This window comes from Bubalus kerabau, chromosome 20, assembly GCF_029407905.1.
Source record: "Bubalus kerabau isolate K-KA32 ecotype Philippines breed swamp buffalo chromosome 20, PCC_UOA_SB_1v2, whole genome shotgun sequence".
In the NCBI taxonomy this organism is placed as follows: domain Eukaryota; kingdom Metazoa; phylum Chordata; class Mammalia; order Artiodactyla; family Bovidae; genus Bubalus; species Bubalus kerabau.
Window position 1 is genome coordinate 3,568,556 of NC_073643.1, and position 25,136 is coordinate 3,593,691.

The following is a 25,136-nucleotide window of genomic DNA, read 5'->3' on the forward strand; positions in this document are numbered from 1 at the left end:
TTTTAATTTGGTTTCCATAGATACATTTGAAGCAAACAGCCAAGAAAAGAAGAAAAGTTCCTTTAAGACAAACGGAAACCGGTCTAATTTTAAACTGTGTTTCCAAGAGGAGCGCTGCCAGTCCACACTCCTCACCGCTGCTACCATCGCTGGGGCGCTCACACGCTCAGGCCAGCGGGGCTCCCGCCACCCACCGCTAGCCTTCACCAGTGCGGTGCGCGCTCGCCCCCTGGTGGCCGTCATTAGCCATGCGGCGTATTTCTCTCACCACGTGTTCATGATGAAAAGCAAAGAGCAGAGTCTGAAAAACTTCCCACACAGCTATTTTTTAAAAAAAAACTTGGACATTTAACTTCATTCCAAAAAAAATGTAAATACTGAGAAGGCAAAAAAAAAAAAAAACACTGAATAAATAATCTGTTTCTATATTAGGATTCAGTAGAGTTGTACTTTGCATGAGGGCATTTATACCCACCACTGAATAGTCCATGTGTTACAGGAAGTAGAATTAGGTATGTTTTTAACATTCCTACAAATACACACAGCATTTTTGAATTTTATTTTTAAACATATTTTGAAGTATACCTGTAATTTCACGAGAATTAAATAGTTGACAAATCTAATTCACAGAAAAAACAACACAGGATAAAAATTGTTTTATCAAAAACTTATCAGAAACAAATACGTCATGACAGAAAATGGCAAGTGTACCTGACAAGTGTATCTCTATTTTTGTTAATAATAATCCACATTTAAATGCTAGGAACAAAAAAAATATAGTTCAATATACCTTTACATGGAAAAAACACTAGCTTAGAATGTTCCTAAATATTAATTATTATTCATTCTTGTAGGTCTCATCTTGGGCGACCATTAGCTAGGAGTATTAATCTAAGAAATTAAAAAAATAATCTGACTGGTAAGAATTTAAATAAAACTAAAATTGGTTTAACTATACAATTACCGATGTCAAAATATGGCTTAAAATAGTAAATTCAGATATATTTAAACTCATGCTTTCAGCAGAAGTGAACTCTTCTCTCCCTGCGTCTAAGACACTCAAAACCAGTGAAGGGTAATTTCTCTCACTCCAAAATCTCTGTCTTCTCTTTCGAATCTCGGGACCTTTTGCTCTCTGCTCCTTGATTCTGTGGTCAGGCCTGCGGGGTCTGGGGACGGACACTCCTCTGCTGTGGGCAGTCTGTGAGTTGCAGGATGGTCAGCAGCATATCTGGCCTCTACCTTCTCCGCACCAGCTGCACACACAAGCCCTACGCCCCACAGCTATGACAAACATAATACACCCAGGAATTGCCAAAAGCCCCTCAAAAAGTGAACACACACCCAACACGCAGCCCCAGTGAGAACCACTGCTTTAGAAATAACCGGGAATTGCTACTCACTTCCAGCACTTCAAGACGCTGTGAAGAAAAAAAAAAAAAAATTACCAGATTCTTCCTCGTAAATCACCATGAACTCAGACATAATCCAAAGGCTCATCCATTTATAAAAATTGCATTTAGCAATGAACTGTACAGGAAGAAATGCATCTCAAACTTGAATTTAGAGTTTTACTGAAAGCTACCTGTTCTCAGTTTACAGACAAGCCAATGATGTCATGTGGATCATTTTATTCTAAAAAATATTCCTACTGTAATTTCAATATAACATTTTCAGCTAAATGCAGGATGGACATGTTTTTATAAGCATAATTTTGAAACCTTGCAGAATGAATCTTCAGGTTTTTTAAATGCAGAGCACCTCCGCCCTGACTCATCCATTCTGACTAAATACACTGGAAAAATCATTGTCACTTCTCCTGTTTGTATTTCACAATACAGTTTTTTGGTTAATATGCTAAATTAAAATTCATAGTCCTACCCTGCTTGGAAGGATGCGAACTAGACAGTCAGTCTGACAGAAAAATAAAAGGAGGGCAGTTGAAGTAGAAGCAGAAATAATAAGTGGTGTCAAGTGGTACCTGACAAAGAAGCCATATATCAGAGAATGAAAAATAAAGACGAGAGGCAGTTGTTTTCTGTCCTCTCTCTGAAGCTCTTCTTCAGCTTCTTCCCGGATCCCAGGAAAAACTCTACAAACTCAGAATAAGTACCTAAGACTTAATTAAACTTGTAAAGACCACCAGTTTAGATATATCTCTGACACCAGGCAACCAAAAGAACCCTGCCTGGAACACACACAATTCCTCCTACTTGTTTTTACTTACTAGGATAAAAGCCATCATTCACAAAACAGCAGTAATTTAAGATTTTAAAATTAAAACACTGCCAAATGTTTGTTATGCAGGTAAACTGACAGGTCTTTACCAATTACAACAAATGGCTCTTGCCATTTACTCGTTGGTATCAGGGGCCTCCCTGGTGGCTCAGATGGTAAAGAATCTGCCTGCAACACAAGAGACCCTAGTTCAATCCCTGGGTTGGGAAGATCCGCCCTGGAGAAGGGAATGGTGACCAACTCCAGTATTCCTGCCTGGAGAATTTCATGAAGAGGCCTGGTGGGTACTCCTTGGTATTAGTTCTTTTTAAAGAGTCAAGATAATGTTTACCTTTCAAAATACCCAAATCTGAATGAAAATTAATTCACCAGTCATACTCATGCTCAATAAAATATAATCCAACTTTAATCATTTTTAGTAATTCCTTCAAACAAACCCATGGTCGGGCATTTTGTTTCGTATTCTCCCAATATTGTCCATATTTGTTCTCTAGTAAGAGAAACGTTTTATGGAGTAAAAACAAAACCTCCTTACAGTAGTAACTCATTCTATGCTTACAGAAGGCAAAGGAGTAAAGGAAAACAAGTTGGAGGTCATCAAGATAACATAAGAAATCAAAGATTTGGGTTTGGATTATCTCTTCTTCCATATAACTAACATGCACAGCAATCTGATTTTTAAAAGGATAAACCGAAGGATAAAGACCATAGAAGAAACTGCACCAAATGAGAGATTTCATAAAAGTTTTGGAAGATGGAAAGTGGATGTAGGAATGGTTATTTCATCTGGAAAATAGACAGTAACCCAAATATAGAGATGGAAGAAATAAGGTAGGCCACAGAAAGCAAAACATGTTTAATTAATTAAACACCACATAAAAATTCATTAAGTAGATTAATTTACATATTAAATTGTAACTAAATATTACATACTAAATTGAGAAACAGTTTCTTATTAATGACCTAAACCAGGAAACGATCTCTACAAATTGTATTAGCATAAATTTTATTGAAAACTATACCTATACAAATATAATACAATTTGTCAACTAGTTTATTTTAGCTGAAGATAAAACATGAATGGGTATAGGTTCTAGATCCAGATTGCCTAAATTCAAATCCTAGTTCTTCTACTCACTAGATGGTCAAGTTATAACCTCACTGTCGCTCAATACCCTTATTTGGAAAACGTGGCCAATGACAGTGCTTTCAACTAATAGGTTATAGAAATTAAGCAAGATGAATGCAATGTGCATAGAAAAGTTCCTGGCACAAAATAAGTCCTCAGCTAAATATTACCAGTACCATCCCACCACAGGATCATCTTTACTTTTGTCTCACCAGAAGGAACTGGTAACAAAGACTCTCTCCTTTGGCCAAATTGCAGTGGTCCCTACACCCCCACGACGGCCTCCATTAAAAAGACGTCTGCTTTACCATTCTTTAACAAGTGTCACTGAATGAGTTTTTCTGTAACAGAAGATTTTTTTTTAACACTGGAAGCCAGCTAAAAAGGTCCTGCGTTATTCCAGACAATAGAAATATGGTGATGAAAGGAAATATGGAAAGAAACAGACTTAGTAGAGATGGTTAGGATGCTGGATTTGGTGTATGGAGAGGGACTGAAAAGTCACAGATAATGCTCACATTTTCAGATCTATGTAACCAGAGAGTGGTACCATTCACTGAGATAAGAAATGCAGAGAGCAGGAACGTTGTTAAGTTCTAAACATGTGAAGTCTCAGCTGAGTTATCCAAGTGGAAATAGCAGTGGATAGGGCTCCCTTCTGGCATCTTCTGTGCACTCAGTAGAGAAAGTAGTAGCATTTCCTAGGATTGAGGGGAGGGAGGGTACAGTCTGAGAGTAAGCAATGTTCAATGTACCCAGTGCAGAGAACAGGAGACAATTAGAAGGACAGGAGGCATTTTCTGTCTTTAAGGAACCAGAGAATGGTATCAACTGACTTTGAGCAACCTAACACAGTTAAACTGATTGAGAATTAGGGATTTATCAAAATATTTAATACTATCAGATATGACAGTATTCTCTCTCAAATAAGACAGGCTGGCTACAGGCCATGAAAATGGGGGGATGGGGGGTTTCAGGGGGGGGAAGGAGGTAATGGACCTTTAAAAAAACTCAGGGGGTGGGTAGTAAGTGACTCAAGAGCCTCTAAGTTCAAAGAATAAGAATTGCAGGATTAATGGAGTCAGAGAAGAAAGCTTTAAAAAAAAAAAAGGAGCTTGTGCTTAGACTTCAGTATCTAAATTTAAGAACTCACTTAAACGAACTCCAGAAGTTAAGGCCATAGGTGATGAGCATTACAGAACGGAAGTATGGGTCTTGCTGACAGATGAGCAGGTGAGAAAAATGGACAAACGGACACTGCTCGCCCCGCCTGCGCGCTCAAGTAACCTGCGACCACACCAGGCCTCTGCCTGAGGAGCCCACGGAAGACTGAGTCAGGGGCGGACGCTGACAGCAGCTGAGAGAAGACCACCAGAGAGCAGGGAGGAAGGCGCGGGGTGCTGGGGCCACACCGTAAGCCTCCGAAGAGCAGACCCGCCCAGGCAGTGAGAATAGCCTCTTCATAGTCCTCTGACCTGGTGGCTCAGTTGGTAAAGGATCCACCTGCAATGCAGGAGACCCGGGTTCGATCCCCAGGTCAGGAAGATGCCCTGGAGAAGGAAATGGCAACCCACTCCAGTATTCTTGCCTGGAAAATCCCATGGACCGAGGAGCCTGGCGGTCTACAGTCCTTGGGGATAGCAAGAGTAGAATACCACTGAGCAACTACATCACCACCACAGGACTCAGCAGGAAGAGGGGAAAAGCTGGCTACATTATCAACAAGGAAAACCATCAGCTTTTAATGAGAAAGATGGAGGCTATATCCACTATACATATCCACTACAAATACTCCCGTTCGTATTAAGAAAACGACACTGTTGAGCACAGAATAAAAGGTGTCCTGTGTTCTGTGAGCATTTTCCAGAGCACTAAGACGGATATTGAGGGCATGCACTGTACCAGCGAGAGAGCCAGACATCCTGGTCTGCACTCCAGTTCCTCCGCTCAGCAGCAGCACGAACGCGCGCAGAGGCCTCAGCTTCCTCATCTGTACAACAGGAATGCCGCCACCCTGCCACGTGCGGTGACAGGGTTATGTTCTAACACTGCTCACAACACATGCACACATATTCAGCTCAACTATCAGCAACAAATAATCAGTTTAAACATCATAAAAAGTAAGCTATTCAGAATAACCGAAATATGAACATCACCCTAATTTATAATAAAAACTGAAAATTAAACAAAATCAACTTGTAAAGTGACTAACACTTTTAGATATCTCTATACAAATGCTATTTTTAAACTATCATACTTTACAAATACATATCCTGTGAAGTGAATGAACTTTCATAAAGTCAATCTTTATGGAGAGCCTGTCTTAAGCTTCTCAGACACCAGCGAAAGCATCATCTACAGAATGAGAGACGAGAGACTGTTCACAGTGGGGCAAGTCTGGGGCAGGGGCTGCAAACACAGCAGATAACAGCACAGAAAGAAAAGGTAAGAACAACCACCATCTTCATGACTTTATTTTCAAAAGCCCTGGCAAGTATGTGAATGAATACCTTTCAAAAAAAGTTTTTGAAGAAAAAAAGCAGATAACAGCTTAGGTGTTTAAATGAAATATATATGGGCCACAGATTCTAACTAAATATGAAAGAAAGTGCAACAGTAGAAAGAGGGGGAAAAGGGTGGTGGGGATGATAAGCAACTAAAAAGCCTCAAAGTTCAAAGAATAAGAATGATGTGAGTATACTGGTTACCAAATCACATGAATGACCCTATAAATTAGAAACGGACATAAATTCCTATTATAGCTTCACTGACAACTTCTCTAACAGTCATCAAAAACTCATACACTGATCAGCCTTGAAAACCTCTAAGGGGACTCATTTCTAGAATGGCCTACATAATTTTAGAGGACTTCTGATAAGATGACAGACATGCCTAAACACACTTAAACTTTTCAAAAGCCTAAACTTCAATTAAGTGAAAATGGCTTTCACTACAACCACCTTCACATTAAAAACAATTAATGTGATCAACAATTTAAAGTCATTGCTATGGTGCCAAAATGATGCCCCCACCGGCAGTCTCTGAAAAAGGTGAGCACTTACGCAATCTCCCAAATATAATTTACCTGTTTTCAGAGATACTCATTCGACTGACTTGTGTGGGAAAGAGTTATAAGAGAGTAACTTCAGATATTTAAAAATATTTTCATTACAAAAATAATGTACACTCTATGTAAAAATTTTGAAAACTAAAATATAAGAATCTGTCTACCTTCAAATTCCACCTCCAAGATATACTCAATATTTACTTCAATACTGAATATTAACAATATTAGAATTGATAATACTGAATATTGAATTTTTATTCCATTAAATAAACACAAAAAATTAAATCGTATGGGAACATACTCTACGCTTTTCACTGTCAGATACTTAATCTGCAAATATACTCAGTTTTACATTATAGTCATCGCTAAGGATTATCCAACACAATAAACAAATCCAGTTTCCTTCCAAGCCGCTTTTAATTCAATGTCATTAAGCATCCATGCTTCTCATGTCGCCTCTTATAAAACCTCAGAGCAGTTAATCCCCTGTACTAACAGAGTCCTGAGTCAGCAGCAGAGGCAAGACCTCTATAGCATCTTCCATATAGGTCCTTTCCAAGTGATCTCATTAAATACACTGCTGTATTTCAGGTACTTCTGCATCAAACCAACTACACAAAGTCTTTCTAATTACAACAGCATAAATTTATTTTGCTCAGGAGCCTAAAGGATTAGTTGATGACAGTCTGAGAATGAACAGAGGAAAATCTGCTGGCAGTTCTTCCTTTTCATTACACCTCATTTATTATATACAGAACCAGTAGGCTATTACAAATGAAATATGAGGCTAAATTCTCCAATATAAAAACTGCTGATGTTGCATTAATTTACATAAGTCAAATAACAGTGTTTAATCTAAATACTTACTTGCATATGTTAAAATTTTAAATGAGAAAAGAGTAAATGTTATTCCTAAAGGAATGCAGCCCAGTGCTAATTTATAGAAATGGATTTTTTTTAATTTATTTACTAATTTTTGGTGCACTAGGTCCTCACTGCTCTGCACCGGCCCCCTCAAGCTGCAGTGACTGGGCTGCGCGGGCGGCTCACCGTGGTGGCTTCTCGAGTTGCGGAACTGGGCTCCGGGCCCCTGGATCCGGCAGGCCCTGCACGTGGGCTCAGCAGTGGCACCTGGGCCTCGGTGCTCCACAGTGGGGCTGTGGGATCCTCCAACCAGAGACTGAGCCTACGGCCACTGCACCAGCAGGTAGCAGAGAAGTCCCAGAAATGGATTTTCTTTTTTTTTTTTTAGATTTTTCTTTTAAAAACTCTTAATAACAACCCCTGGGAAGAAATACATTTTCATCGCCAGTATACGTTTACATGTCTAATACTGTATACATAAAACAAAAGTTCCACAAAACAATATTTGCCCTTACTGTTGCATTGTTATTTTCTATTCCTCTTCTCTTTTGTAATGCTGTGTTAATCCACTAGTTGTTTTTGCAAACCACTAAGAAGTCACAACCTACAGTTTGGAAAACAGTGAGACCATTCAGAGGCAACAAATACACAGACCACCTGCCCGAAATTTCAGATGCTCCCCCACTTAGAATGGTTCAATTTAACAGCTCAATGTAACAGTTCCATTTTACCATGGTACTAAACAAGACACATCTGGTAGAAACCATACTTGCACTTTTGAGTTTCAATCTTTTCCCAAGCAAGAGATAAGCCTCCCTGCTGAGGCTGCATGGCCATAGCTCCCCGTCAGCCGCATGATCCTGCTCAACACACTTAAAACCGTTCTGCACCCAGACAACCATTCCACTTTCCGCCTTCAGCATGGGACTCAATAAATTACATGAGATAGTTTTCAAATGAGGTTTGAGACAGATGACTGTGCCCAACTGCAGACTAACTGTGAAGCGCCCTGGGCACACCTCAGGTGGGCAGGGCCAAGCTCTGCGTTAAATGTGTTTCCAACCGAGGATATTTTGAACTTATGATGGGTTCACTGAAACACTGACCCATCGTAAGTCAAGAAAGATCTATCTGTTCTTTCAAAGCTGGACAAGCACAGACTCATCAGTTTTAACTAGCTACTTTGAAAAGCGGATGACAAGAAACAGAGGAGTTAAAGCAAGCTAAAGCTGTGCTTCACGACCCACGAAGTGAGTAAAATATTCCACTAAAGACTCCAGACCTGCACTCTGTAAATCACAGGTCGTTTATTTACTTCAGACAACAAATTAAGGTAAAAGCTGTGATACTACAGTGGTTCAAGGCCCTTAAGCAATAACTGGCCCCACCCACAGGCCACACAAAGCTAGTCCACTGGTGCTCATCTATTACAGTGTACCAGATAAGTCTCTGGAGGCGGCGTGGAAAAGGTTATCATTTTGGCTTTCTACAAAAATCTTCTCAATGATCATGATCTCTATCAGATACCTCTCTCGGCCCAGTCTAGGTATAGGGTGATGACGCTATCTGCAGTGATCTGCTGAAATTCACTACCACGTGACTGTCGCCTCAAACTGCCCCTATTTGAGGGTCACAGCCATAACTGCGGCAGCAAGGGCCCTGCACAGATAAAACAACTCCTCGCGGCTAACCCACTCAATATTGCAGCACTTAGCCTTTTAAACCCATTTATTACTAAATCAATTTGATCAGCAATAACAGCAAAGTAAATTACCATATAAAAACTGAGTAGATGTGATTATGTAAAACACACAACTGGTAATTTTTAACTGTGATTTGAAGTAATGCAACTTAATCTAAAAATCCTTCCCCCACCTTATTGCCCATCTTCCTCATCACACCTTTGATTTCTAGTCAATAAAGTTACTTGTATGTATTTATATCTTACCTTTATGAAAACTGTCTCTAAAAAAGATCAGAAGTAGCTTGGAAAATATAGGTAAGGAAACACCAATCTCAGCAAAGAACAATTAACTTAAAAGTCCACAGTAACATCCTTAAAACAAACTGTGTTATACTTTAAAACTCCTGTGAGAATTCACACATTTGTAAAACAGAATGGGAACTTGGCTGTTTAAACTCAAAATTCAATGTTACATAGCTAATCTGAAAATTCCTAAATATCTCTAAGTTGTTTAATTATCCAATGATTTAAATTCACAAACATATATAAAAAATCAATGTGTGCATACACTTGTATGTATATATGTTCAAGCTGTGCTGTGCTTAAGTCGCTCAGTCGTGTCCGACTTTTGCGACCCCATAGAGAGTCGGACCGGAGAAGGCAATGGCACCCCACTCCAGTACTCTTGCCTGGAAAATCCCATGGATAGAGGAGCCTCGTAGGCTGCAGTCCATGGGGTCACTAAGAGTTGGACACGACTGAGCGACTTCACTTTCACTTTCATGCACTACAGAAGGAAATGGCAACCCACTCCAGTGTTCTTGCCTGGAGAATCCCAGGGACGGGGGAGCCTGGTGGTCTGCCGTCTATGAGGTCGCACAGAGTCGGACACGACTAAAGTGACTTAGCAGCAGCAGACTGTAGCCACCAGGCTCCTCTGTCCATGGGGATTCTCCAGGCAAGAATACTGGGAGGTTGCCATGCCCTCCTCCAGGGGATCTTCCCAGCCCACGGATTGAACCCAGGTCTCCCACATCGCAGGCGGATTCTTTACCATCTGAGCCACCAGGGAAGACCATATATGTGAGTATGTATATGCAAAACAAAATTCAGAACATTCACATTAGTTAAAATACATTCCTGTTATTTCAGTTTAAAGAAAAAAATGACAATTCAACTTAAGAAGAAACTGTGAACTCTTAATAAAGTATAATTTCTTATTATTATGCTTCAGAAGACAAAATAGGAGCCATTTTATAGTTAACTGTGCCAAGCAGATGCAATTTTCTTTTGCACTGTAATTCCCTGCAGACTAAATTCTGAAATCCTAAGTAACAAGAAAATACAGTAAAATCCCCTCAAGGCAGAATTAAGCTATCTAGCAACCCCTGCAATCTATAAAAAGCCAAGAATCAGAAGACCATCCATCTCAGGTGGTAAACTCTGTGCCAGAATGACATAACAGAAAGACCTTCCCCATCCCACTTAAAAATTACGAGATTTCACTTGTTATCTATAACAACTCTGTAGTAGATAAGAAATTCAAGGACAAAAGAAAATAATTTTAAAAGATAAGATTAAAAATACCCACAAGCCTAAAGCTAGTTAATGGTCAGTCACTCAGTCAGTCAGTCAGTCCAGTCACTCAGTCGTGTCCGACTCTTTACAACCCCATGAATCACAGCACGCCAGGCCTCCCTGTCCATCACCAACTCCTCTTCACTTTCTGCCATAAGGGTGGAGTCATCTGCATATCTGAGGTTATTGATATAGTCTATTTTTTTTTTTTGGCTGCACTGGGTTTTCGTTGCGGATCGAAGGCTTTCTCTAGTCATGTTGATCAGGGGCTATTCTCTAGCTGTGGTGCACAGGATTCTCACTGTAGGGGCTGTGCCTCAGAGGTACCTGTGCCTCAGAAGTTGTGAAGCAACTTAGCTGCCCCACGGCACGTGGAATCTTCCCAGACTAGGGACTGAACTTGTGTCCCCTGCACCAGCAGGTGGATTCTTAAGCACTGAACCACCAGGGAAGTCCCAGTAGTCTATTTTTAAAAGGACAGCCATATCAGTTCAGTTCAGTTCAGTTGCTCAGTCGTATCCGACTCTCTGCAACCCCACGAATCGCAGCACTCCAGGCCTCCCTGTCCATTACCAACTCCCGGAGTTCACTCAAACTCACATCCATCGAGTCGGTTATGCCATCCAGCCATCTCATCCTCTGTCATCCCCTTTTCCCCCAGCCCCCAATCCCTCCCAGCATCAGAGTCTTTTCCAATGAGTCAACTCTTGCATGAGGTGGCCAAAGTACTGGAGTTTCAGCTTTAGCATCATTCCTTCCAAACAAATCCCAGGGCTGATCTCCTTCAGAATGGACTGGTTGGATCTCCTTGCAGTCCAAAGGGCTCTCAAGAGGCTTCTCCAACACCACAGTTCAAAAGCATCAATTCTTCAGTGCTCAGCCTTCTTCACAGTCCAACTCTCACATCCACACATGACCACTGGAAAAACCATAGCCTTGACTAGATGGACCTTTGTTGGCAAAGTAATGTCTCTGCTTTTCAATATACTATCTAGGTTGGTCATAACTTTCCTTCCAAGGAGTAAGCGTTTTTTAATTTCATGGCTGCAGTCACCATCTGCAGTGATTTTGGAGCCCAGAAAAATAAAATCTGGCACTGTTTCCACTGTTTCCCCATCTATTTCCCATGAAGTGATGGGACCGGATGCCATGATCTTCGTTTTCTGAATGTTGAGCTTTAAGCCAACTTTTTCACTCTCTTCTTTCACTTTCATCAAGAGGCTTTTTAGTCCCTCTTCACTTTCTGCCATGTCCAGTTCTAGGACAGCCATATATCACCTTTTAAATGTTTTGTCAAATGGTTAAAATTATTTAAAGAAAAACAACTATATTAGGCTTTAAACTTCTCAACATTTTGCCAAGATATAATTATATTCTTTAAATTTGTGACTTAAGGCAACTTGTGAGTTAAGAGGGGAAAAAAATAATGTGTATATATATATATATATATATATAGGCTTCTGTCCCAGGTTCCTGAAAAAGAACTCCTAAAATACTTGTAATTTCCTAACTGATGAGAGCACTAGGAACATCTTTTGTTCTAACATTTGGTCTTTGACCCTGGTTTCTGACACAGGTCTCCTAAGTCCCTTGGAATTTCCTGGGTGAGAACTGGGCTGCACAGCAGGAGGTGGAGTGGGGAAGGTTCTTCATCCTTCTCTCTCATCAGTATTTACAGCCACTCCCCATCACTTGCCTGAGCTCTGCGTCCTATCGGATCAGTGGCAGCATAATAAATCTAATGTCCTTGAATCATCCCAAAGCCATCCCACCCACCCCACCCCCCACCTTCCCTGTCCATGGAAAAACTGTCTTCCATGAAACCGGTCCCTGGTGCCACAAATGTCAGGGACCATTGGTTTATCACATCCTTTCATAATCAACTGGTAAATAGTAAGTAAAGAGATTTCGTGAATTCTGTGAGCCACTCCTGCAAATTAATCAGCTCCAAAGAGGGAACTTCTGATTTACAGGCGACAGAAGCCCAAGGGGCCCTGGGGTGGGGGAGGAGCCTTGTATCCCATTATGGGATCTGACAGCATCTCCAGGGGCACAGAACCGAGCGGGATGGCAGGACACTGAGCTGCCGTCACAGAGCTGCACGTGTGGGAACAACCCGCGCACATCTGAGGCCAGCCCTGCTGCGAGGGTGAACATATGTTCAAAGTGAATGTCGGAGGAAAACCAAGTTTTTCCTAACACATAATCCCTCCCCACAGAGCTAAACAGAATCTCGCAACGTCAGGGTTTAAGGAGAGCTAAGACATTCTATGTCTTCAATCAATCTGTACGCTAACTCTTTTTACAATTTTGTTACATGAGATATTTTTTAAAAACACAGGATAATTATTCACAACAAGTTTCCAAGGTCACATTCAGCATTTTATATAGTATATTCTTATCTCTAATCATGAGAAACCCCTCTAAGTATTGTAATATCAATTTTACAGATGAGAAAAATGAGATTCAAATATGGCAGCTGACCCGAGGCCACCTGGTGGCAGGTCGGGGACAGGTAACCCACCTGTGTTTGAATCACAAGCAGCACCTGTTACTAAAGTTAAGCCACTTCCAAATTTTACCTTGTTCTGTAAAAGAGGTTTGGGGCTTGTGGTTATTTAGTGGCTTTTCTATTACTGAATATAAACAGCTCAATAAAATAAAATGAAAGACCAAATGAAGGCCAACTTTAGTCTGAATGAATCCCTTATTCGAAGTTGGCCAAATATAAATAGGCTCATAACAGAACCTTATCCTGAGGATACTGCTAATGGCACGTGCAGAAATGGAAAAGGAAGTTCCTCCTGAACATATTATGAGGTCATCTGGGAACAATTAAAGGAAAACAAAAATAAATACAGAATATAAAGGACTCTGAGTCAACGCACTGGTTAGTTATAGCACCTGTATAAACAGTAAACCATGGGCTGCAAAGTTAGGATACAGAGCCCGGAAAAGAGGAAGGTCCACTGAGGGTCCATGAACCTCAAAATCACCAAAATAAAAGCACATGAAGAAAAAATTCTATTAATGTAAGTGGTAATTTAAAGAATTCACACAAATAGCCAATTTTATACCAATACATACAGTAGTTGGGATATTTCCTGTAGCTCAGATGGTAAAGAATCTGCCTGCAATGCAGGAGACCCAGGTTCGATCCCTGGGTCAGAAAAATCCTCTGGAGAATGGCAACCCACTCCAGTATTCTTGCTGGGAGAATCCCATGGACAGAGGAGCCCGGCAGGCCACAGTCGGACACGACTGAGTGACTGACACTGCCCCTACTATACAGTAGCTGGGGCTTCCCGGGTGGTGCTGTGGTAAAGAATCCGTCTGCTAAAGCAGGAGACATAAGAGACTATGGGTTCAATCCCTGGTTCAGGAAGATCCCCTGGAGAAGGGCACAGCAGCCCACTCCAGTATTCTTGCCTGGGAAATCCCATGGACAGAGCAGCCTGGCAGGCTACAGTCCACAGGGTCGCAGAGTTGGACACGACTGGGCACGTATGAGCATATAAAGTAGCTAATATCGTATCTGGGATGAGATCCCTTTTCTTGCTATTGGTTTTAATCTTACACTTTGAAAGTCACTGTTTTCATAAAGCAAATATTGAAAGAAATAATATACAAGTAAGAGACTCACTGTTTTCCAATAATCAATATAAATGTATTTCAAACTTCTAAAAATATCCTGAGTCATAAAACTTTCATTTCAATGATGCTTAATGCATACTTGCCAAAAATCCTAGCTCAGGTTTTAAAAAAATGGTAGGCACTCTTACTCTGAGATCAATCCAAACTATTTATTCAATATTCCCACTCAACAGAACCAAGGAAAGGAACATTCTATTCTCTTCTACTGGTAGCTGCATAAAGCAAAGTAGGAGCCTTTTTCTTAATGGTAACACCGTAAGTAAAGTAAACAGAATTTATTAAATTACTGATTAAACAATTAACTAGAAATATATTCAGCTTCAGATCTCTGAGTTCATGGTATTATCCTAACATTCATTCATTGAACAAATATTCATTGATAGCCTTCTACAGAAACCCTCTCTGCCTATGAGTTCACATGTATAACAGGAATCAGTTCAGTTCAGTCACTCAGTCGTATCTGACTCTTTGTGACCCCACGGACAGCAGCATGCCAGGATTCCCTGTCCATCACCAACTCTTGGAGCTTGCTCAAACTCATGTCCATCGAGACAGGGCTGTTACCATCTCATCCCTCTGTCATCCTTTTCTCCTCCTGCCTTCAATCTTTCCCAGCATCAGGGGCTTTTCCAATGAGTCAGTTCTTCACATCAGGTGGCCAAAGTATTGGAGCTTCAGCGTCAGCATCAGTCCTTCCAATGAATATTCAGGACTGTTCCTTTAGGATGGACTGGTTGGATCTGCTTGCAGTCCAAGGGACTCTCAAGAGTCTTCTCCAACACCACAGTTCAAAAGCATCAATTCTTCAGCGCTCAGCTTTCTTTATAGTCCAACTCTCACAACCATACATGACTACTGCAGAAACCACAGCTTTGACTAGACAGACCTTTGTCAGCAAAATAATGTTTCTGCTTTTTAATATGCTCTCTAGGTCGGTCATAGCTTTTCTTCCAAGGAGCAAGCATCTTTTAATTTCATGGCTACAGTCACCATCTGCAGTGATTTTGAAGCCCAAGAAAATTGTCTGTCACTGTTTCCCCATCTATTTGCCATGAAGTGATGGGACCAGATGCCATGATCTTCATTTTTTGAATGTTGAGTTTTAAGTCAGCTTCTTCACTCTCCTCTTTCACTTTCATCAAGAGGCTCTTTAGTTCCTCTTCACTTTCTGCCATAAGGGTGGTGTTATCTGCATATCTGAGGTTATTGATATTTCTCCTGGCAATCTTGATTACAGCTGTTGCTTCATCCAGCCTGGCATTTCTCATGATGTACTCTGCATATGAGTTAAATAAGCAGGGTGACAATATATAGCCTTGACATACTACTTTCCTGATTTGGAATCAGTCTGTTGTTCCATGTTCGGTTCTAACTGTTGCTTCTTGTCCTGCATACAGATTTCTCAGGAGACAGGTCAGGTGGTCTGGTATTCCCATCTCTTTCAGAATTTTCCACAGTTTGTTGTGATCCACACAGTCAAAGGCTTTGGCATACTCAATAAAGCAGAAATAGATGTTTTTCTGGAACTCTCTTGCTTTTTCAATGATCCAATGGATGTTGGCAATTTGATCTCTGGTTCCTCTGCCTTTTCTAAATCCAGCTTGAACATATGGAAGTTCTCGGTTCACGTACTGTTGAAGCCTCACTTGGAGAATTTTGAGCATTACTTTCTAGCATGTGAGATGAATGCAACTGTGTGGTAGTTTGAACATTCTTCGGCATTGCCTTTCTTTGGGATTGGAATGAAAACTGACCTTTTCCAGTCTGTGGCCACTGCTGAGTTTTCCAAATATGCTGGCATATTGAGTGAAGCACTTTCATAGCATCACCTTTTAGGATTTGAAATAGGTCAACTGGAATTCCATCACCTCCACTAGCTTTGTTCGTAGCAATGCTTTCTTAGGTCTACTTGACTTAACGGGACTAGTAAGTGATTTAAAGATGCCCCCAAAAATGCATGGCTCAAAGTAGGCTTTCTCTAAAAAGTCTGTGACCAGTTCTTCACCAACTTAGCCACAGCAAAAACAAAACCAGAAGTCCTAGATGAGTGATTTACATCAATGTGACAAAAATGGCATCCTTCCCCCACCAGTGCGGCAGCTGGAGGGAGAGAGAGCAGAATCTTCAGTGGAGTTTCCCTGCTTCATCTGAGGTGCTATAGTCTCAGAACATCACTGAGGTGTACACTCAAATGGAAATATAAAAATACCTTCAGGAGCAGTACTCTCCTTTCCAAATTACTGGCTTCTGAAAGCTAGCTAAGTGGAAATCATTCGTTGAGTCTTATGTTTAACTAAGAATTTAAATGCAGGGCAAGAAATTTCACACAGAACACACAGGACAAGAGGAGGAATCGCAGTTACAGAGGCGTTCTCCCAGGGCACGGCCACAGGGCGCAACCCAGGAGACGCCAGTCGCCCAGCACTCACAGCAAACTCAGAACAGCAGTGTGAGCGGCCCCCCTGCGACTGGGCCACAGGAAGCTCAACAGATGTCAGCTGGGTATTGTTTTCTCCTTTATTCTCACCCACTTTTCTTCCCATTTTTCCTCTTCCCTCTGGAGTCACAGGGGACTAAGTCACCAGGCTTCCATGGTAGAGCCTCTGGCTGGCTTAGACCCTCCTAAGTTCCAACTCAAGAAGGAGAGAACTAAATAATTTTTTTTAACATATATGATCTTTAATCAAAGGGAAGTATAAAAACCACAAAGGAAAAGTCTAAGTTCACACACACAAAACCATACAGCTACTTGCTTACATGTAAGGCACGTTCATTTGTAACAGCAACACTCTCAGTCTCTCCCCACTTCCTACCTTCCACTGACTCCTCACTAATTTAAATCCCTGGATAGAAAGAAGCTGAAAGGGAGAGAGGATCAGGACATCAGTAACAAACAAACTCAGAAATTCCAAGGGATTCGAGCATTCAATATCATAATTGGGCATGTAATGTGTGATTTTACTGATAGACATTTATTGTTAAGTGGTACCTTTATAACATGAAAAATTAAGATAGTTCAAAATGTATTAGACTATATCAACAGATATACAACTCTTTCTCATGAAATAACTAGATAGGGATGTCAACCCATGACATAAAACACTATAAGAAATCATCCTATTTTCCTGAATATGTTTGTATGGTTCAAAAATCAAAACTACGCTGAAAGGTAGACAATGAAGCTTTGTTCTCTCTCTGGTCTCAAGTCCTGTTCCTTCATACCCTGAATGGCGGTCATTTTTACTAGTTTTTTGATAACCTTTCCAGTGTATTTATACAAATACTAGTAAGTACAGATGAAGTAGAAGTCGCTCAGCTGTGTCACTCTTTGCAACTCCATGGACTATACAGTCCATGGAATTCTCCAGGCCAAAATACTGGAGTGAGTAGCCTTTCCCTTCTCCAGGGGATATTCCCAACCCAGGGATCGAACTCAGGTCTCTGGCATTGCAGGCGGATTCTTTACCAGCTGAGCCACCAGGGAAGCCCATAAGTACAATATACATTCTTTATTATGCTCCTTAGAGAAAAGGCATGAAATAGTATCTTCTGATCCACACCCTGATTTTTTAAAATCAATTTATTTTCGAGATCCCTCCACATCAGTACAAAAAGCTCCTCCTCATTCATTTTTCACAGCTGTGGTAACTTACTGTGTGGATGGAGCATAATTTATTCAACCAGGGCCCTTTCTTGTTGCTTCCAAAGCAACAAGTGTATCACCTCCCTAGGTGATACACTTTTCAAATCTCTCCTGTTACTGTAACAAAGTGAATTATAAACACCACAGGATTTGCTTCCTTAGACCTATAATAACACATATTAGTGACCTGCTCTCTGAGGGCCGCCCCCCGCACTGTGCAGTGTGGCTTCCCCACCAGAGATGGGACCTGCACCCATGCACTGGGAGCACTGCACCCTAACACTGGGCCCCAGGGAAGCCCCGGTGACCTCCTGTGCACATTCTGTAAGAACCGTCAGGAATTCCTACCTCACGTGGCTGCATTCTCTCCCCATTAAAGCTGAATGTCTTTATTACAGGATTTCTCAAAGCCTCTAATTAATCACTGTGAATCTCCCAGAAGTACAGCCTGTGACATTTCCCAAACTTGATTTGGCTGCAAAATGGTTCTTTTGCAGAACCTTCTACAGGTACACGGTATTCTAGAAAATAAACTTTAGCAAATACTGGGGTGAATTTAATAATCAGTCGGCTAGTTACGCAAAACATAAACCTGTGAACTTTCAAGAAAGGCACAAAACCAAGCTGAGCTAATTTTTAGACTAGGCCTTGGCTGTTTTTCGAATTATAAAGTCCGTTGAAATCTAAATATAAGCTATTTGACCCTCTTCTAGAAAGTAACACACACAAGCTTAAATTTTTTCAGTTCCTGTGGATTCAAGGACCCCAGAGGCACTTCCACAGTCCCCATGGGCATATCTATTTTAGAAGCAATTTTAAATAGACTGCTGCATTTCTATGGCACCATTAATACCCAATGCTAGGACAGAACTCAGGGTACTTTTCATACAACGCTAATAAAAAAATAGAAAATTCACTATGACGTGATCCTTGGTGCAAGTGAATAAAGCATATTCAAAGGGATCATATTTAACAATCAATGACATCACGAAAACTAAATTCTATTAAATAACTGTGGGACATACTGATATTACAAGCAGTTGTGGTCTGATTTTTACATGTGTCTCTCATTATAAAAAAATAAAGTTAACAGAATTAAGAAATTTGGCCTTTAATTCATCTTATACAGTATGTAATCTTTTCTGTGATTTTAAAAACACGAAACATTTTAGACAGTTGTATCTACTAGAAATAGAATTCTGCAGCACATCTGAACATGACTTTGTAAATGCCCAGGAGAAACAAAGAAAATTCTGTGCTTTTTAAATGCAGAGCAAAGAATTCCCAAGCATGATTACAGTCTAGCAGCAGAAATGATTAGGAGAGAAGAGGTATTAATATTACACTGAAAGGTGATACAGGCAAGGCCACCACAGTTGGTTTGAGGGCGATTCAGAAGGGCGCCGGCAGGAGAGAAGCAGCGAGGCTGAAGCCCAGCCCAAGCTCCTCTCATCAAGCCTGATGCTAAGGTTGTACTTCAGACAAATGCAGCCCTGTAATACCCTCTGCCCTCCCTTCCCTGACACTTCCTCCCCCCAGAACCCCACCCACTCAAGGCAAATATTAAAAAGTGCTAAAATTTTGAAAAAGAAGACATGTTTTCTAGATCAATAACCCAGTGGCCAAAGCATAGTAAAATGGGAACTTCTAATTTAAATTCTTATCAAAAATTTGTTTCTAAATGATTTATTTGAACAGAAACAGCCCCACTACTACTATGGAACTCAAAGGGAAGAAAGTCCACTATGCATACATTTGTTTTATTCCTTTTTTTCTTTTTTTTTTTGGTTATTGTTGAATACATTAATTCCTAAAGTGAGAGGAATTCTGTGTAAGTATTGTCAGTATTTTAACAGAATAAAGAGTAGTATCAGGCTGAAAATATTCTGTATATAAAAGAACATGTACCAAACACAAAAGCATCAAGTGTTAACTATATATTACAGGAAATTATGAGAAAAAATGATTTTGAGTGTCATCTTCTCCGTTCTCATGCTCTGCATGAGTGTAGGGATCTTGCACATTTTGAATCCATTTTCAAAGATATCCACTTCCCAAGTTCCTAATGAGAGATGATATACAAGTCAACAGCTCTCCAAATCGAGCAATCTGACAAAAAGGAGCCATGCGGTCCTAGAATCCAGGAAGGAGAATGCTACACTGCCTGACACGTGAGAAGGATGAGACCCAAATGACACCAGTCGGCACAACACTCTACAAAGAAAAAGAAAGGATATTTAAAATATTAGTGCATCTTCTTCTACTTTGTTATGAAAGAATTGTGTTTCACCATTCACTGTAGAATTTATTGCTCTAAATAAACTTATTAAAATTCACACTATGGCTAAAGAAAACTTGAAACACTTAAAAATATGCTTGAAATAGCCAAACTAGAACTTTTCCGTACCAGCATATCAGCTCCAGATAAAAATGCAAATCTATATCATAATCTCATTATCTTCCTAAATAAAGCAAGCACTGAAAACATGTTTGGCCACTCTGGTTTTAAACAGTCAATGAAAAGCATTCAGCCATGGAAGCAAAGAGTCAGGAACTTCGGAATCCGTCTCCAGTCTAGTCTGCTGGCCCTCTGCCTTCAGCGGACCGCCAGCAGCAGCACCGCCAAATACTGTCAGGACACTACGCCAGCACAGATCCCTTGATGGTGTATTATCATTATACAGCTGACCCCTGAACAATCCATGTGGATTTCTGTCCAAGAAATACATATCACAGTTCTGCACAATCCACAGGCAGTTGAATCTGTGGACGTGGAACTGCAGATACAGAGGATTTCTGACTGCATGGAGGGTCAGCACTCCTAATCTCTGTGCTGTTCAAGGGTCAGGTGTGGTTACAAATAATCCTGAAAGTCTCCCTAACTTGTAAAATTCAATGAGTATTACTCAACAAAATACATGAAGTTGACTGCTAACAAAAACAGAGGCAAACTTCACTGTAAGTTATAATGTTGGTATAGCTACCCAGTTTGTAAAGGAACCAAAAATTCTCATGTTCACAGGAGGGCTTAAAAAAGAGGGGGAAGTAGCTGACTGATCTTTACACATATAAATACTGATGTTCATTGTAAAACTGAAAACTGTGTATGCATAAAAGTGGTAACTACAGAAGAAGTAGTAATCAGTAAGAGGAAGCTATCATGGAAATCAAAAGCCACACTGAATAATCTATCATTTTAACCCTATGAATCACCTGTATGCTCCTTGATATAAAAGACCCATTTTGTGAGCTGCAGATGCCATCCAATTTAAGATCACATCTGTACAAAATACACTAAGAAAGAAAGGAAAGGAAAGCGGAAGAGAAACAACCCATTACAGGATGTTGACAAGTATCAGTACCAAGGTTTTAGCACACCACATACCACTAAAACAACACACCAGGTTCCTTCAACACCACCCTACTCTGGCTTTCGATTTTAACCTACGCAAGTAACTGCAGTCAAGTGTAACAAAACACTATTTTCGTATCTTAAGTTCTCTTAGGAGAAAACCGGTATACTTACCAGGCTCAGTTACCACATAAAGCAATTCAATCCAACTCCAATGTCCTATGGTTTCAGGTGAACTGAAGGCAGATTTGCTATTTCTCCCTTTATCACACCTCCATGGATGGCGACCCAGAGACACCAACTACAAGGCCAAAGGCGAACTGAAAGCCTTATCATGTGCCTGGGGTGCATGATATCCCTAGAGCTATCCAGAGAGCTCCCCAGAGACTGAACACTTACAGACCTGTCAATCACCTCTACTACCAATCACCTCTGAAATCATACCAGGTTGTTAATATCTCTCATTTCTACTAACAACTGCTTTCCTAAAAGTATTTCTCACAGGCTCATGAATGTATTTTAACTGGCACTCACTGATGGAATTAGCACGAATGCAAATACTACATTGTATTCACTACACTTGCCAAAATAAACTCACTGAGACTAGAGCTCTGCCCACCTTGTCTGACTGCATCCCCAGTGCCTGTACCTAGGAGATACTTAATCGAAATGCTGTAAATTGGATGAACTTAGCTAACAAGTAACAGAATTCTGTTAAATCACGTACTGTTTACAAGAAGAACATTTGCTAAAACCTGGGAACCTTCTAACAATGCTATCTGTTGTAACAGGATTTAACAGGATGATGAGTTTTTGTAATAAAGCAAACAAAAGTTAAAGAAAAAGTCAGACACAACTGAGCACACAAGCAAAACAAAAATTGCTTTTTTTTTCCTATTAAGATAAATGACTTTCCTCTGTATCCCAAAACCATACTCAATGAAAATTATAGAATTTTAAGAGAAGAAAGCTTGGAGCCTAAGTTATGAAACAGATGGGCTCCAGTTTCAGAGTAACATAAACTGCTATCAATTCATTCAAAAAATTTTTGCATAATTACATACTTAAGATGGCATTTTAGGAATAATCATTTTATTCTACCTTTTTTTTTTTTTTTAACTATGCTAAGCAGTTGGTTAGGCATTAGAGAAGTTACAACTGACAAATATAAGCTTCCACTTTTTCAACTTTCATTTACCAGGGGAAAATCGATAAGGAAAGCGTTTACTCTGTCAATGCAAACAGTTCCTCTCTTCCCAGTTTTCAAGTAACAGTGTTCTCTACTAACTTAAACCAACAATTTTCCTGCCCTCTCATTCTATTTTTAGATTGTGATAGGTTATCATCTTTGATTTATATTATCAATGTGTATATGGCTACTGCAGCCAAGTCTTCTCTCCCCAAGACTTAGGAGGCATACACTTCCAAAGTGCTCCCCTGCCAAGTCATTAATAACAGCGTTTGATAATCCTCCTGTCCTCTGTCTCCCTTCACCTGAGCAGAGCTGTTTCTGTCTCCGTTGGATATTACAGAATGGGTTTCCAGTGTTATCACAATGAATGAAGGATTTGGTAAGGTAATGCATTATCACAGGCTTCCTTTGCTAGCTAAGAAGATAATATTTGAGAACACATCATAGTTTCTCTCCAGCTTTAAGAAAACGCTGAGGCTCTTTACCGCTCTGAACTAAAAGTCTGGAAATGATAAATTTAAGAACAGCCAAGTGCATCTGATACATGCTATTAGAGGTGCTAAGCAATACATCTAAAACGAGCTTATTCAAAGGTCACACAAAGAAGTACAATAGATTCCTTAGGACGGACAAGTTTCCAAGATTCTATTACCATCAGTGCCAGTGATCTTCCAAAAACCACTGCTAAATAACTTCACTGTCTGGATACGTTTTCTCCATGTTTTGAGAAGGCATAGGTGAACACGCTGAAATGATGAGTGGCTACTCTTCAGGGCCTTACAATCTCTAAAACGACGGGGAGGTGGAGGGGGGTGGAATAAGTGAAATTCTTGAATAAGAATACCATGAAAAGCAATTTTCCTGTTAGTTGTGAAAGACTGGAAAATTTTTCACTGCAACCTTTCATCCTTGGCTGGAAGTAGGAAAATTTCTAACACCTCTCTGCCCTTTGAGTCACAGCCGTGGGGACCTGTGCATCCCCCACGAAAGCAGGAAGTCGGTTTCTCTAGTCTAGGCCCGTCGGGTATCCCAAACTTGAAGGCAAAAGTTCTGAAAGCCCACCCTCGACTGCCCCTCACCCGAGACCACTGCGAGCTCCAGCGTAAACGCGCTCTTGCTGGGAAGGAGTAGCGCGCAGGGCTCGCTCGGAACACCTTCCTCTCCACGCTTGGCCGGTGGCAAGAGAGCACTCGGGTTCTCGCCAGAAGTGGAGGCGGCGCACCGGGCAGATCGGCGGCGAGAGGAACCGTGGCCGCCAAAGGCCGGCGGCTAGTCCACGCGGCCGGAGAAGTCCCGAAACAAAGCGCACGGCTTACGGGCGGTGGGCAGACTGGGAGCTTCACCAGCTCCTCACCGCGGCCTGCGGCGTCGCCAGGTGGGGCCGCGCGCCTCCCGGGGGAGGGTGGGTTTCCGAGGGTCTGACCGGCGCCGAGATCATCGGAAGCGAGCCCCGGGAGGAGAGAAGGCCGGGAAGGAGAGGCGAACGCCGCGGGGCGGAGGCGGCGCCTGCCGGGCTGCTGGGCCCCCGGGACGCGCTGCCGGCCCCGCTCCGGCCTCCCCAGCGCCGCCCGCCCGCCCCCCGCCCCCCGCCCCAGGCAGCCACACAAAGGGGCGGCCGGGCGCGCCGGCCGCGGCGGCGGCGGGGCCGGACCCGGGACAGCGGCCGCCCCGCCGCGCCCCCAGCTTTGTCCGCCGCGTCCCGCGCCCCCGCCGAAGAGCCCGCCGCCAGCATCCTGCCAGTTACCCGGGTGAGGAGCGGTCTCATCTGCTCGCCGGTCCCGTCCGCCTCCATGGTCTGCCGTCCAGTCCGCTGCGCCGCCGCTCCGCTGTTGCCCCGTGCGCTCCGCCCGCCGCCTAGAGCCCGGCGCGCGAGGGGAAACGAACTTGCGCTCGTTCGCGAGGAGCGCGCGTGGGGCGAGCCGTGCGCGCGAGACCGTAGCGCGTGCGCGGCGGCAGGCGGGCTGCCTCTCGCGGGGCCCGAGGCCGCAGCGGGTAACGTGGAGCGAGAACTGAGCCAGCCGCAGGCCCGGCGGGGAGGCGGACGCCGCGGATGCGAGGGGCGGGGCCCGGCCGTGACGCGCCGCGCAGGCCCCGCCCGCGGCCTGCGGGCCCCGCGGGCCTCCGGGACGCGCGCCGGCCCCGCGGCCAGGCGCCGGAGCGGGGCGGGAAGAGGCGGGCGGCGCGCGGCACCGCCCACCGGAGGCCCTCGGGGCTTCAAGATCGTCTCCGCGCCGTGCCACCTCCTCGAGAGGCCTGCCCCTCTTTGTCAAATCTTTAGTGACCGAAGCTAAGCGCGTAGCTCATCTGTCCCCATCCGAGGTGGGGTGGGAGTCACCGCGGAGCCCACCTTCTAATCATGTTCCTCGAGGCGGGAGGGAAGAAGGTCGCCCCCTTTCCAGGGACGCTCACCGGAACCCCAAAGGAGCTTGGTGGTCAGGACTCCTCTCAGTTCTACTGCCAGAAACCCCAGCTGGGGCGGGGCGGGGGCGCGGAGGCGACAGGGGTGAAAGAGGGCACACCTCTGGCCAGGCGTCCTCTCGTGCTGGGGGCCCCTGGCCGGGTACCGCCGAGGCCCCACGCTCGAGTCCGTCCTCTGGGGTGCTCCCACTCCACATGCACAGCTCTGACTGCAGATAGTGAGGTGCTTCCCACGCAGGTCATTTAAGGATTGGGTGAATATCCATCCGTAAACGTGCCTGGCGGGTATCATGCTTATAGGCATTACTGTCAACTGC

At 42.6% G+C, this 25,136-nt stretch overlaps 1 protein-coding gene across 1 annotated transcript in view; it reads right to left on the reverse strand.

Annotated features, from left to right (window-relative positions):
- Positions 1 to 24,477, reverse strand: part of SLC4A7 (solute carrier family 4 member 7) — a 119,253-nt gene extending 94,776 nt beyond the window's left edge. Inside the window, exon 1 of the mRNA XM_055557982.1 lies at positions 24,146 to 24,477. Coding sequence (XP_055413957.1) covers positions 24,146 to 24,193 — 48 coding nt within the window. The 5' untranslated portion in view covers positions 24,194 to 24,477. The remainder of the gene's footprint in view (positions 1 to 24,145) is intronic.
- Between the last annotated feature and the right edge of the window lie 659 nt (positions 24,478 to 25,136).